The following is a 14,630-nucleotide window of genomic DNA, read 5'->3' on the forward strand; positions in this document are numbered from 1 at the left end:
TGGCACCGCAGGGTCCATAAAAACCCGGTACTCCAGTTGGTGCCCCTCGTGGGGCGGTATCAGCGGTACTGGTCCAAGCCAGTGGTTCGTGAGGAGCTTTGTGTGAAAATTCCGGAGGACGGCCAGCCACTTCAGCGACCCCTGTATGTCGACGTGGTCCGAAGGTCTTTGCTGCGAGGTTCCCCGCGTCCCGACGGCTATGAAGGACTGCTGCCGATATACGAGTCTTCTGGTGACGTCATCGATACCTCAGTTAAGTATAAGTGGAGCGTCTCCCAGACCTTAGTTTGATTCTTAGTTCTTGGCATCCTTCGGGATAATTTTGTATTGGAACTTGCAAGTGCCAAAACCGAAGGACTCGTGTATTCACGAGACTATCGTATTCGATAATCCTTCGAAGTTTGAAGCTAGACTAGAGAGCGAAGATGCCTGGTCTTAGCAGACTTGGAAATTTGTTTTGTCTTGGTTGTAATAGGGATTCCCGATTGGAGGACTCGTGTCAGGTTCCTCCGATTGGAACTCCGACTTATGAATTGTATGTAAAACATGGCGTAGGCCCCATCACATATAATGAAGTATGGATCCGATACACCAGAAAGGATGGTGTTTTAAAATGGCCCCAATATGGTAGCTTCGACACAGAGATTCTAGATAATCTAGAGGTTAAACTTTTCAAGAAGAAAGCCCGGCCGGCAATGTTTGACTCTTTTCGCCTATGGCGCAAAGAAGCCAAACAGAAAGAAATGGAATTAGCAAAGAAAAATAAATGAGGTATGACTATGGTACAAGCTGCTGTTGCATTCAGGGACAATGAGGAAGAGCAGGAGAGTGAACAAATGCTTAGAAGTAGGAAGTTAGCGGTAGATAAGTGCTACCCAGTTCTGCCACGTAAAGGACAAGAATCAGAAGAAAAACCTGATAGAGACCCTTTGATGTCTCATTTACTAAGTTCACCACCTCCTTATGCGAAGAGTGCTACAGCACCTCACACCATCTTTGTTTTTCTTTACTTTTTCTCACTCTTAGTACATTTTCCCTTCTTCATTCCAGTTTTCTTTTTTTACTGTACCCCTTTTCGCAGTTACTTCAACTTTATTTCTCTTTTACCTTTAGATATCTTTCCTCTTTCTCTACTGTTACATTACAATTTTAGAGTTTAGATGCATTTACAAATAATATCCTGGAATGTTAAAGGTTTGGGCTCTCCTATTAAACGACAGCGAGTTTTATCTCACTTAGCTACTTTAAAAAGTGATATAGTGTTATTACAAGAGATACATATTAAGGATATTGAAATTGCTAAACTTCGTCGTAATTGGGTGGGTCATGTTTTTGCTTCCCCTGGCTCAGGTAAACATAATGGGGTGGCTATTCTTTGTCATAAATGTTTAGATGTTCAATTGCTCTTTCAAGATAATGATACAGAAGGTAGGTGGGATGTAGTCTCTCTCTTGGTTAACAAAATCCCCCTCACTATTTTTTATCTCTACGCTCCTACTGTGCAAGACAAATTGTTTTGGCCTTACATTCTTTCTTCATTAATGCAATATACTGATGATTACTTTATTTTAGGTGGCGATTGCAATATGATAATGGACCTCTTTTTAGATAGAAAGTCTAAATCACGTTTCATTCCCACTCCCATCTATACTCAATTTACCTCTACCATATCTCAAAGAGCCCTTGTTGATTCTTGGAGACTTTGTCATCTCTCATTACAAGAATACACTTATTTTTCCCCTGCTCATTCCTCTCAATCCCAAATAGATTATATTTTCATATCAAAGGCCCTGACCCAACACAACGCTCCGCTCAAATTGTATTCTGTACTGTCCTTCGCCGTTTCTTCTCTGGCCCCCTGCCCCTGACTTTCCCTCTGTGCCTGCTCCGCTTATTTGTATTCTGTACTGATCTTTTCCGTTTTTTTCTCTGGCCCCCTGCCCCTGACTTTCCCTCTGTGCCTGCTTGTCTCTAATTGCACTCTGTATTGTCTCTGTGCCGTTTCTCTGTGCTCCCCCTCATGTTGATTCTGTGCCCCTTGTGCCGCTGCCCCACCCCGCTCCCTGCCGCTGCTCCCCCGCGGCCCCACCCCGCTCCCTCTAGCATCACCGCATTGCTCCCCCCCACTAGCCACCCTGCTCCCGCCTCCCAGCTGCTCCTCCCTCCCACAAGAGTACTTAAGGCGAGGCTCACGGGCATGAAGCTGTGACCTGACCTGACCTGGTCAGCCCGGTCGCTCCTCCTGCCGCGTGGCCCACCCCGAGTGTGGCCGTTCTCCTCCCGCTGCCGCCGGCGCTGCCAGGAGAAGTCTTGTGCCCCTGCTAGGTCTGGCCCCCTGCCCCGACCTTCCTCTGTGCCTGCCCCGCTCAAATTGTATTCTGTACTGTCCTTCGCCGTTTCTTCTCTGGCCCCCTGCCCCTGACTTTCCCTCTGTGCCTGCTCCGCTTATTTGTATTCTGTACTGATCTTCGCCGTTTTTTTCTCTGGCCCGCTGCCCCTGGCTTTCCCTCTGTGCCTGCTTGTCTCTAATTGCACTCTGTATTGTCTCTGTGCTGTTTCTCTGTGCTCCCCCTCGTGTTGATTCTGTGCCCCTAGTGCCTCTGCCCCACTGCGCTCCCAGCTGCTGCTCCCCCGCGGCCCCACCCCCGCTCCCTCTAGCATCACCGCATCGCTCCCCCCCACTCGCCACCCTGCTCCCGCCTCCCAGCTGCTCCTCCCTTGGCCCGCCCCCCCACTCTCCATTTTGGCAGAGTGGATGCGTACGCGCAGCGTTGACGTGCAGCGGGCGCGCCAATTGTGTGCCGAAGGCGCGCCAAAGGTAAGCCCGTCTGTGCCCGTCCGTGCCTGGAGCGCGCCCAGCGACAGACCCCCTGGCCCCCGAAGCAGCCAGCCCACCCGCCGGACCTACGACCATGCAACCCTCAACGCTCTCAACACCGGCCGAATCCCCGGCTGCCACCGAGCCACCCCAGGACGCACCCACGGACCCTTCACCTGCCAATCCTTCAAGTTCTCCTGCATCCGGACCTGCACTGCACCCGCCAAGACGAGCACCAGCAGCAACCACCTGAAATGTATCCTGCTCAACACCCGCTCCATCCAGAGACACACCGTAGAACTCTGGAACCTCCTCGACAGCACAGCTCCGGACGTCGCCTTCCTCACGGAAACCTGGATGAACGCCTCCTCAGCGCCCGACATCGCCATCGCCATCCTGGACGGATACAAGATCACCCAGAGGGACTGCGCCAACCAGACTGGAGGAGGCATCGCCATCGTCCACAAGAACACCATTCGCCTCACGACGAACTCCGACGACACCCTCACCGTCGCCGAACACCTGCACTATCAGATCCACACCAACCACAAGACCACCCTCAGAGGCACCCTCATCTAAAGACCCCTGGGACCACGCACACAATTCAGCAAAGACATCGCCGACTTCATCAGCCCGCACGCCCTCCCCTCCGCTGACTACATCCTCCTCGGGTACCTTAACTTCCACCTGGAGAACAACAACGACCGCAACACCACCACCCTGCTGGACAACCTCGCCAAACTCGGACTCAAGCAACTGGTGACCACCCCCACCTACTACGCCGGCCACAAGCTTGACCCCATCTTCTCCTCCAGCAAGGACATCTCCTTCAGCCACGCCACCGGACTCCACTGGACAGACCACAGCTGCGTCCACTTCAGCTTCAGAAGGACAACGCTCCACCACCACCAGCAACAGGTCCCCCGCATAAGCTGGAACAAGATCACAGCCAACCAGCTCACCACATCCCTGAGCCAGAACCCTCCCGCCCACTCAGCGAACCCCAACCAAGCCGCCAACAACCTCACGAGGTGGATCAGCAACTGCGCAGACGACCTCGGTCCACTGAAACCCCCCCCTGCCAGACCCGGCACCAAGAAAGCCTCCTGGTTCACCGATGCACTCAATAGCTCCAAGGAGAACTGCCAGGTCCCCGAGAAAGCCTGGCGCAGAGACTCGACCACATACAACATGACCACCCTCAAGCTCGCTACTCGAAAACACCACCAACAGATCCACGCCATCAAGAAAACCGCATTCAAGGAACGACTGGACATCAACGCCCACAACAGCAAGGAACTCTTCAACATCGTCAAAGAGCTCTCCAACCCCAGCACCGGAAACAACGACATCACCCCATCACAAGACCTCTGCAACTCGCTCGCTTCGTTCTTCCACAGCAAGATCGCAGACATACACAACAGCTTCAGCACACAGCCGATGCACCCTACGACCATACCAACGCCCCCCACCACCACCCTCCTCGCCTGGACCCCGATCAACACCGAAGACACCATCCGCACGATGAACTCCATCCACTCCGGATCACCAACCGACCCCTGCCCTCACCACGTCTTCAACAAGGCCGCCTCCGTCATCACACCCCATCTACGGGACATCATCAACGCCTCCTTTGACACCGCCACCTTCCCAGAGAGCTGGAAGCACGCCGAACTCAGCGCCCTACTGAAGAAACCATCAGCAGACCCCACCGACCTCAAAAACTACCGCCCCATCTCGCTCCATCCTTTTCCTGCCAAAGTCATCGAGAAGACCGTCAACAGACAGCTGGCCGCCTTCCTCGAGATGAATGGATCCCTCGACCACTCGCAGTCCGGCTTCCGGGCCAACCACAGCACCGAGACCGCCCTCATCGCAGCCACCGACGACATCCGAACCCTGCTCGACAACGGGGAAACAGCGGCCCTCATCCTCCTGACCTCTCCGCGGCGTTCGACATGGTATGCCACCACACCCTCGGGCAGCGCCTCAACAACATCGGAATCCAGGAGAAGGCTCTGGAATGGATCATCTCCTTCCTCACCGGAAGAACACAGAGAGTCCGGCTCCCCCTGTTCAGATCAGAAGCCACCGAAGTCATCTGCGGCGTACCACAAGGATCATCACTCAGCCCCACGCTGTTCAACATCTACATGAGCCCCCTAGCGGCCATCGCACGCCAACACAACCTCATCATCATCTCCTACGCCGACGACACCCAGCTGATCCTCTCCCTCACCAATGACCCCACCACAGCCAGAACCAACCTACATGAAGGGATGAAAGACGTAGCCGAGTGGATGATGAACAGCCGCCTAAAACTGAACTCAGATAAGACGGAAGTCCTCATCCTGGGATCATCACCCTCCGCCTGGGACGACTGGTTCTGGCGGTGGCAGAGTCGTTGGTGAGGGAGAGGATTAGCTGGGTGTAGTCGGCGTAGGAGATGAAGTTGAGGTTGTGTTTGCGAGCGATGGCTGCTAGAGGGCTCGTGTGGACGTTGAAGAGGGTTGGGCTGAGTGATGATCCTTGTGGTACGCCACAGATGACTTTGGTGGCTTTGGTTCTGAACGGGGGAGGCGGACTCTCTGGATTCTTCCGGCGAGGAACAAGATAATCCACTCCAGTGCCTTCTCTTGGACTCCGATGTTGCTGAGGCGCTGCACTAGGGTTCAGTGGCAGACAGTGTTGAACGCTGCAGAGAGGTCAAGGAGGATGAGGGCCGCTGTTTCCCCGTTGTCGAGCAGGGATCTGATGCCGTCAGTGGCTGCGATGAGGGCGTTCTTGGTGCTGTGGTTGGCTCAGAACCCGGACTGCGAGGGGTCGAGGGGTCGAGGGATACGTTCGTCTCGAGGAAAGCGGCAAGCTGTCTGTTGACGATCTTCTTGATGACTTTGGCAGGAAAAAGGAGGAGCAAGATGGGTCGATAGTTCTTTCGGTCGGTGGGGTCTGCTGTTGGTTTCTTCAGGAGGGCTCTGAGCTCAGCGTGCTTCTAGATCTCCGGGAAGGTGGCGGTGTTGAAGGAGGTATTGATGATGTCCTGAAGTTGGGGTGCGATGGTGGAGTCGGCCTTGTTGAAGACGTGGTGGGGGCAGGGGTCGGTTGGTGATCCGGAGTGGATGGTTTTCATCGCGCGGGTGGTGTCTTCGGTGCTGACCGGGGTCAAGGCGCAGAGGGTGGTGGTGGGGGCGCTGGTTCTGTGGTAGGGTGCGTGGTAGGTGCGGCGAAGCTGTTGTGTCTATTGGCAATCTTGCAGTGGAAGAATGAGGCGAGTGAGTCGCAGAGGTCTTGCGAGGGGGTGATGTTGTTGTTTCTGGCGCTGGGGTTGGAGAACTCTTTGACGATGCTGAAGAGTTCCGTGCTGTTGTGGGCGTTGTTGTCCAGTCGTTCTGTGAATGCTGTCTTCTTGGTGGTGCGGATAAGCTGGTGGTGTTTGCGGGTGGCGTGCTTGAGGGCAGTCATGTTGTCTGTGGTCTGGTCGTGGCGCCAGGCTTTCTCGAGGGTGCGGCAGTTCTTCTTGGAGTTCTTCAGTTCGCCGGTGAACCAGGAGGCTTTCTTGCTGCCGGGTCTGCTGGGAGGGTTCTTCAGTGGTCCGAGATTAGCGCAGTTGGTGAGCCACTGTGTGAGGTTGCAGGCTGCTACGTTGGGATCCGTTGTGCTGGCGGGAGGGTTCTGGCGGAGGGAGGTGGTGAGATGCTCGGTGGTGATCTTGCTCCAGCTTCTGCGAGGAATCTGTTGCGGGTGGTCGTGGGTCGTTGTTCTTCTGAAGCGGAAGTGGATGCAGCTGTGGTCAGTCCAGTGGAGTCCGGTGGAGTGGCTGAAGGAGATGTACTTGATGGAGGTGAAGACGGGGTCAAGCGTGTGGCTGGCGTGGTGAGTGGGGGTGTTCACCAGTTGCTTGAGTCCGAGGTTGGCGAGGTTGTCCAGTAGGGTGGTGGTGTTGCTTTCCTTGTTGTTCTCCAGTGGAAGTTGAGGTCCCCTAGGAGGATGTAGTGAGCAGAGGGGAGGGCATAAGGGCTGATGAAGTCTGCAATGTCTTCACTGAATTGTGTGCGTGGTCCCAGGGGTCTGTAGATGAGGGTTTCTCTGAGGGTGGTCTTGGGATGGGTGTGTATCTGGTAGTGGAGGTGTTCGGCGGCGGTGAAGGTGTCGTCGGGGTTGTTCATGATGTGGATGGTGTTCTTGTGTACGATGGCGATGCCTCTCCAGTCTGATTGACGCGGTCCTTCCGGTTGATCTTGTATCCGTCCAGGATGGCTATGGCGATGTCAGGCGCTAAGGAGGCGTTATATAAGGAAGGCGACGTCTCGGGATGTTGTGTCGAGCAGGTTCCAGAGTTCGACGGCGTGTCTGTGGATGGAGCGGGTTTTTAGCAGGATGCACTTGAGGTGGTTGCTGCTGGTGCTCGGCATGTCGGTTGCGGTGCAGGTCTAAATGCAGGTGAACTTGCAGGCTTTGCAGGTGAAGGGTCCGTGGGTGCATTTTGGGGTGGCTCAGTAGCAGGCGGGGTTCCGCCCAGGGTTGAGTGCGTTGAGGTTGGCGGTGACATAGGTCCGTCGCGTGGGCTGGCTTCCTCAGGGGCTAAGGGTCCTGGTGCTGGGTGCAGTCCAGGCGCGGATGGGCGCCGACGGGCTTGCCTTTGGCGCGCCTTTGACGCACAATCGGTGCGCCTGCTGCGCGTGACCGCTGCACGTACGCGCGGGCTCCATATGAGGTGAAGTGGGAGGGCGGAGCAGCTGGAAGGCGGGAGCGGGGCAGCCAATCGAGTACAGTAAGAAAAAGGGGGCGGGCCGTGAAGGAGCAGCAGTGGGAAGCTGGGAGCGGGTGTAGGCACCAGAGGGATTCGCGAGGAACGCTAAACAAAAGCACAAGTAAATACAAAGGCAGAAGTTAAAACACAGGTACAGGAACAGAAATAAAGTGGGCACAAAAATCTGGCTAAAATGGAGCAAGTACAGGAAAATAAACAATGAGCACAAAAATCGGGCCAAAAGCGGAGCAGGGAGAGCGAGCAGCAGCGAGGGGTCGCCTCTGGCGAGCGGTGAAGCGTGGGGGTGTCCTGAGGGATGTAACCGGGGATCAATAAAGTGGCATTAGCAATGGTACTACAATGTAACCAGTGATCAATAAATTGGCATTAGCAATGGCACTGGGATGTAACCGGTGATCAATAAAGTGGCAATAGCAATCTCACTGGGATGTAAAAGGTGATCAATAAAGTGGCATTAGCAATGGCACTGGGATGGAACCGGTGATCAATAAAGTGGCATTAGCAATGGCACTGGGATGTAAAAGGTAATCAATAAAGTGTGTAATAGTAATGGCATTGGTATGTAACCGGTGATCAATAAAGTGGCATTAGCAATGGCAGTGGATGTAACCGGTGATCAATAAAGTGGGTATTTGCAATGGCACTGGGATGTAACTAGCTCGAGCTCGGATCTGGGTATCTGGGTTCGAGACTCGGTAACGACACCAAAACCTCCTGTGATTCTGGGCACATCATTTAATCTCCCCCTGCCTAAAATGAATGTGTGTCCTCATGTAAAGTAACTGGTGCTATGTGAAGCGCTCTGATACCCGATTCAGTTCGGGTCTAGTTCGCGCTATTTAAAACTCTGCAAAAAAATAAATAAATAAAGTGGGTATCAGCAATCGCACTGGGATGTAAACAGTGATCAATAAAGTGGCATTAGCAATGACACTGGGATGTAACCGGAGATCAATAAAGTGGGAATTGGCAATGGCACTGGAAGGTAACCAGTGATCAATAAAGTGGCATTAGAAATGGCACTGGGATGTAACTGGTGATCAATAAAGTGGGAATTGGCAATGGCACTGGAAGGTAACCAGTGATCAATAAAGTGGCATTAGAAATGGCACTGGGATGTAACTGGTGATCAATAAAGTGGGAATTGGCAATGCCACTGGGTTGTAACCAGTGATCAATAAAGTAACACTAGCAATGGTACTGGGATGTTACCGGTGATCAATGAAGTGGGTATCTGCAATTGCACTGGGATATAACCAGTGATCTATAAAGTGGTATTAGCTATGGCACTGGGATGTAAACGGTGATCAATGTAAGTGGTATTAGCAATGGTACTGGAATGTAACCGGTGATCAATAAATTTGGTATTAGCAATGGCACTGGGATGTGACCAGTGATCAATGAAGTAGCACTAGCAAAGGCACTAGGATGTAACAGATGATCAATACAGTGGCTTTAGCAATGCCACTGGGATGTAACCGGTGATCAATAAAGTGGGTGTCAGCAATGGCACTGCGATGTAACCATTGATCAATAAAGTGGCATTAGCTAGGGCACTGGAATGTAACCTGTGATCAATAAAGTGGCATTAGCTAGGGCACTGGAATGTAACCTGTGATCAATAAAGTGGCTTTATCAATGGTACTGGGATGTAACCGGTGATCAATACAGTGGCATTAGCAAAGGCACTGGGATGTAACCGGTGATCAATACAGTGGCATTAGCAAAGGCACTGGGATGTAACTGGTGATCATCCCAGTGCTATTTCTAATGCCAACTTTTTTGATCGCTGGTTACATCACATTGTCATTGCTAATACAAATGTATTGATTGTGTTGCATTCTTATTAATGTTAAATAAATGTGTACTGTATTCAAATTGTTATTTTTATGAATTTGTCTGAAATTATTATATTGTTCTATGATGAGATATGTCATTGAGTTTGCAATTAATCTTATTTAATATTCCAGGCAGCGTGAAGGAAATCGTTGGAACTTTATTCCAAGCAATACATTTAAAAAATAAAATGCTGAAGACATTAGGGTACCGAAGGACTGTCCCTGTGAGTTCTGCTTACTTCAGAATAAAGTGGCCATTTTTACATATTGAACTTTGCCTGGAGTCGCAAAACGGGATTCAAGTAGGAATAGCAACATTTTTGCGATTCCTACTGATTCCCTATTTGCGATTAGCAATTTGCTAATCGCAAATAAGGAAAAACTCCCCATTCATTCCTATGTGCCAAAAGGCCCATAGGAATGAATGGGGAGTATTCCTTATTTGCGATTAGCAAATTGCTAATCGGAAATAAGATAGCGATTTAAAGGGGGCCAGGGGTGTCCAAAGGACACCTTGTAGAACCCCTCAAATGAAACTTTACACAGGTGTTGCACACACACATGTCCAAAGGACATGTGTGTGTAACATGCAACTCAGAAAAATGCATTTTTCTGAGTTTTCGCAATTTACCACGAGGTCTGACCTCGCGGTAAATTGCGGCAAGAAATTGCGAATTCGCAAAATAAAATTGGATGTTGAATTGCATTTAAGGAATCTCAAATAGAGATTCCTTAAATGTAATTCCTCGCAAAATTGCGAGATCGCAATTAGCGATTTTTGCATTTGGGATGCTGAATCCCAAATGCAAAAATCGCACTTGCAAAGGGCCAGATTCTCAGAATCTGGCCCTTTGCGAGCGCAATTTTGTTTGATGAATCGGGCGGTTAAAAACGGATGGGTACCGAAGGAGTGTTCGCTTGAGTTCTGTTTACTTCAGAATAAAATGGCCTATTTTACATATTGAAGTTTGTCTAGAGTCTTTGTCTCCCCCCCTGGCATTCCATTGGTGCAGCAGGTGCAGTGGCACCATGAACAGAGGCCCAGATTGCTATTGTATTTCACAGTTGAAACAGAGGTCAGGGCCCCATTTTCTTCCTTGCTCCTGGGCCCAGGACACACTGGCTTGGGTGGGGGGGGGGGTTCTAGGTTTTATTTGTGCAGCAGGTGCAGTGGCACCGGGCCCAGAAGCCCTGGTTACTGCTCTATTTCACAGTTCAAATAGTGGTCAAACTGTATTCAGGGGTCTCCTTTCCTTCCTTTCTCCTGGTGCCAGGACACGCTCTCTACGTCACTGCTGCTGGCGCAAGGCTCGGATGGGGAATATTCCATAGGAGGCCTCGAGTTTACTCAGGTTGGGGCAACCTCTGACCTCTGCTCCCACTTTCATCTTTTAATCTCAGTGAGATGTTCGTGTTGAAATCAGGTCACTCTCGGTTTCAGAAAGATTGAAAGACACATTTGTTTAACTTGCTTTTAGATAAAGCTGTTTGTTTTTATTGAATAGAATTGCCCTTTTCAGCAGCGTCAAGTATTTTGACTTTATCGTGATTTCAAAATATCATGAAAAAGAAACAATTTATCACACACCCATGTTTAGCCTTCGTGTGATTACTGCAGATAAGCGCGTCTTCCGTACCCAAGGCAGATGTAGGGATATATTTTCTCTTGAAAAGTGGCGGTGTGGGTGTAGAGGTGCTTCTTTGTGTTGCCATCGTAGAAAGACACCAGCCCCTCCTCGTAGTCCACGAAGATGCCCACAGAGTTAAGCATGTCATAGAAACGGTACTCTTTGTTCAATTCATCGATAACATAATTCTCAAAGTTCCCCTGGGTGAGGACCCAGAAGCCGTGCATGGGGGGATAATTGGTCTGTATCACTGTTTTTACTGATGCGCTGGCAACACCCAGTTTTATTGGCTCATACGGGTTCAAAACTGCCCGGTTCACGTTCACCACCCAGTACCACCTCCCAGAGGTGACCCCCGTGGACCCCCGGACACAGCGCTCCGTGCCGAAGTTGAGGTTGCGGATGTCCCTCCCGTCACTGCTGATGAGGAAGGTCGCGTCTGCAGCCTTCGGATCCACCGACAGGGGCGCTGCGGAGACAGAGAACATCATCAGGCCACTCACAAAACTTGTCAACACTTCCAATAATAAGCTAAATTTGCTGTCAGAAAAAATATATAAAAATCTAAGGGGCTGAGTCTCAAGCACCTTGCACCATCGATTCGTCACTTTTAATGTGGGGAAAAAGTAACACCAGCGGAGCAGGAGGCTTGTAAATAAGGCTCTAAAAGAACATGACAATGACTTGTCCTTCACATTAACCTCTTCAGATGAACGCAAATCACTGGTGCAGCAGGTGCAGTGGCACCGGGTCTGACCAGAGATGCCACGCCTTTACTAGTAGTGTTAGCTGAGGCATACCTATCAATGATTCAGCAGGTGCAGTGGCACCGGGTCAGGCCAGCGATACCGCACCTGCACCAGTGCAGTTTGACCAGCAGCGCACCTATCAATGATTCAGCAGGTGCAGTGGCACCGGGTCAGGCCAGCGATACCGCACCTGCGCCAGTGCAGTTTGACCAGCAGCGCACCTATCAATGATTCAGCAGGTGCAGTGGCACCGGGTCAGGCCAGCGATACCGCACCTGCGCCAGTGCAGTTTGACCAGCAGCGCACCTATCAATGATTCAGCAGGTGAAGTGGCACCGGGTCTGGCCAGCGATACCGCACCTGCACCAGTGCAGTTTGACCAGCAGCGCACCTATCAATGATTCAGCAGGTGCAGTGGCACCGGGTCAGGCCAGCGATACCGCACCTGCGCCAGTGCAGTTTGACCAGCAGCGCACCTATCAATGATTCAGCAGGTGAAGTGGCACCGGGTCTGGCCAGCGATACCGCACCTGCACCAGTGCAGTTTGACCAGCAGCGCACCTATCAATGATTCAGCAGTTGCAGTGGCACATGTCCGGACAAGCACACCACACCTGTACAAGTACAGTGTGAGGAGAAGCCTACCTATCAATTATTCAGCGGGTACAGTGGCACCGGGCCAGACCAGCGATGCCACGCATGTACTTCTACAGTGTGAGCAGTGGCAGAACTATCAATGATTCAGGAGGTGCAGTGTCACCAGGCCGAGCTGGCCGCGCTTGTGCAGTGTGAGCAGAGGTGTAGGTTTCAATGGTGCAGCAGGCGCAGTGGCCCGAGTCTGACCAGCGATGCCACGCCTTTACTAGTAGTGTTAGCTGAGGCATACCTATCAATGATTCAGCAGGTGCAGTGGCACCGGGTCTGGCCAGCGATACTGCACCTGCGCCAGTGCAGTTTGACCAGCAGCGCACCTATCAATGATTCAGCAGGTGCAGTGGCACCGAGCTGGACCAGCGATGCCACGTATGTACTAGTACAGTGTGAGCAGAGGCGTACCTATAAATGTTTCAACAGGTGCAGCCGGCAGCGAGCTTAGCTGGTTACGCTTGTGCAGTGTGAACAGAGGCATAGGTCTCATTTGTGCAGCCAGTGCAGTAGCACCGGTCCCACCCGGCAGCACTCTTGTATTAGTACAGTGGTAAAAGAGGGGCAGCAATCAATGCTGAGGGAAGTGCAGTGTCACCAGCAGTGATTCTTCATGGGAGCAGAGGATCTTCGCACCCCCGCACTGCTGGGAAGAAAGTGTTGAATATAAAATGGTAATAACATTTTTTTTTTGCCATTTTAGTTTTGCTGCTTTTTGCCATCAAACAGAGTACGGTGGCAGGGCGGGGCCAGTGCACTGTTGTGAATGTATCTATGACCCTAATTAAATATTCCCGATTTATGCCCTTAGGTGGTTATAACAAATCATATCCTTATAAATGCATAAGAATCATATCCATATTTAGTCATAGTCAATGCAGTCAAAATACGGCAAGGCTACTTCCCCGGACTCCTAGAAAGTACAACGCGTTCTTTAAACAAACCAAACCTCCAGCAGAAACCAAACCTCCAGCAGCCCGGGAATTCCCCCTGCTTCTGTTTTGATTTTTCCTAGAACTCCTGAGAGTCCTGAAAGAAATGCCAGTTCTTAGTGACATCTTATGTTGTAGTGTAGTTCTTATTTTCCCTAAAGGCCCTGCGCATTGGAATAACATAAACAGCAGTGTAGACGTAGAAGTGCGGTCTTCCAGGTCTCTACTGACTATGTTAGACTTAATTTAGGTTTGCGCCAGCTAGCTCAGAGGTCACTTGAAACTTTCTTGACTGAATAGGAAGGGATCAGCTTCTCTGGCTCAGACAAGAAGGGATTCAGCTTCCGACAACCACATAAACATGACAACTTTGCTCTCTCGGAAATAAGAGTAAATCTCTAGAGTCGTGTGAAAACAATAGACAATTATTTCACTCAGTCAATCGTGCGTTCTTAGTTTCACCAGAGTGCAGAGAAGAGAGAGACGGGCGTTTTCAATAAAAGGTGTTATTTATTGAGCAGTCTTCCTTCTCATGCAAGAGAAATGAATTGCCACAATTGCAATACTTAATATAAAGTAAAGTACGTACAGTAAAAGGAGTATTATGAAATATTACTGTAAAAGCATTGATATGGTTTCTTAGCCTTAAGATACTTAAAATGGATAAAATATATACAATATATACATTCATATATACATTAGCTAACATGCTCAACTGGTGCTTCTAACTATGCCTACCCCGGTGTACCTGACCTAAGCCTAATAAGTGGGAAGGAGTTAGTAAGTAGCAGTTTAAGTTAAGTTGTTTTGCCAAGAATCTGGTCCACAAATTCACGCGAAATCTCATAAAAATCCACAAGTTCGTAAAAAAATTTGCAAACTCACGGATGCACAAATAGACTGTGTCTACTGGTTAATCATTAATTGCTACCTCATTGGGTAAATGTATAGTGCTTACCTTACACTACAGCTGCGTAAAGTGCCAGAAGAGTTATCTCCAGTGACCATTTGCGTGTAACTTTGCCATCACACCGAAGGGCGCCGGGGTCCCTTGAGTGAGCTGTCCATCATAGAGGGTAATGGGTGGGAAGACAGTGCACACCATTAGTGTGTGCAGCGGGGCCATACTGGTGGGGCTTTGAGGCGAGTTCACATGCCTCTTATGCTTATAAAAGATCAGAGAGCAGCAGGGCAGCAGATAAAGAGAAAGTAGCTCCTGGTCACAGGAACTGCATGGGGATTGCTTGTG

General features: G+C 50.6%; 1 protein-coding gene across 1 annotated transcript in view; it reads right to left on the bottom strand.

The window, feature by feature from the left end:
• Positions 1-11,036: 11,036 nt before the first annotated feature.
• The window catches only part of LOC147725202 (uncharacterized), a 128,281-nt gene continuing 124,687 nt past the window's right edge, over positions 11,037-14,630 (bottom strand). Inside the window, exon 5 of the mRNA XM_086918199.1 lies at positions 11,037-11,524. Coding sequence (XP_086774325.1) covers positions 11,037-11,524 — 488 coding nt within the window. The remainder of the gene's footprint in view (positions 11,525-14,630) is intronic.

This window comes from Lissotriton vulgaris, chromosome 4_1, assembly GCF_964263255.1.
Source record: "Lissotriton vulgaris chromosome 4_1, aLisVul1.2, whole genome shotgun sequence".
Taxonomy (NCBI): domain Eukaryota; kingdom Metazoa; phylum Chordata; class Amphibia; order Caudata; family Salamandridae; genus Lissotriton; species Lissotriton vulgaris.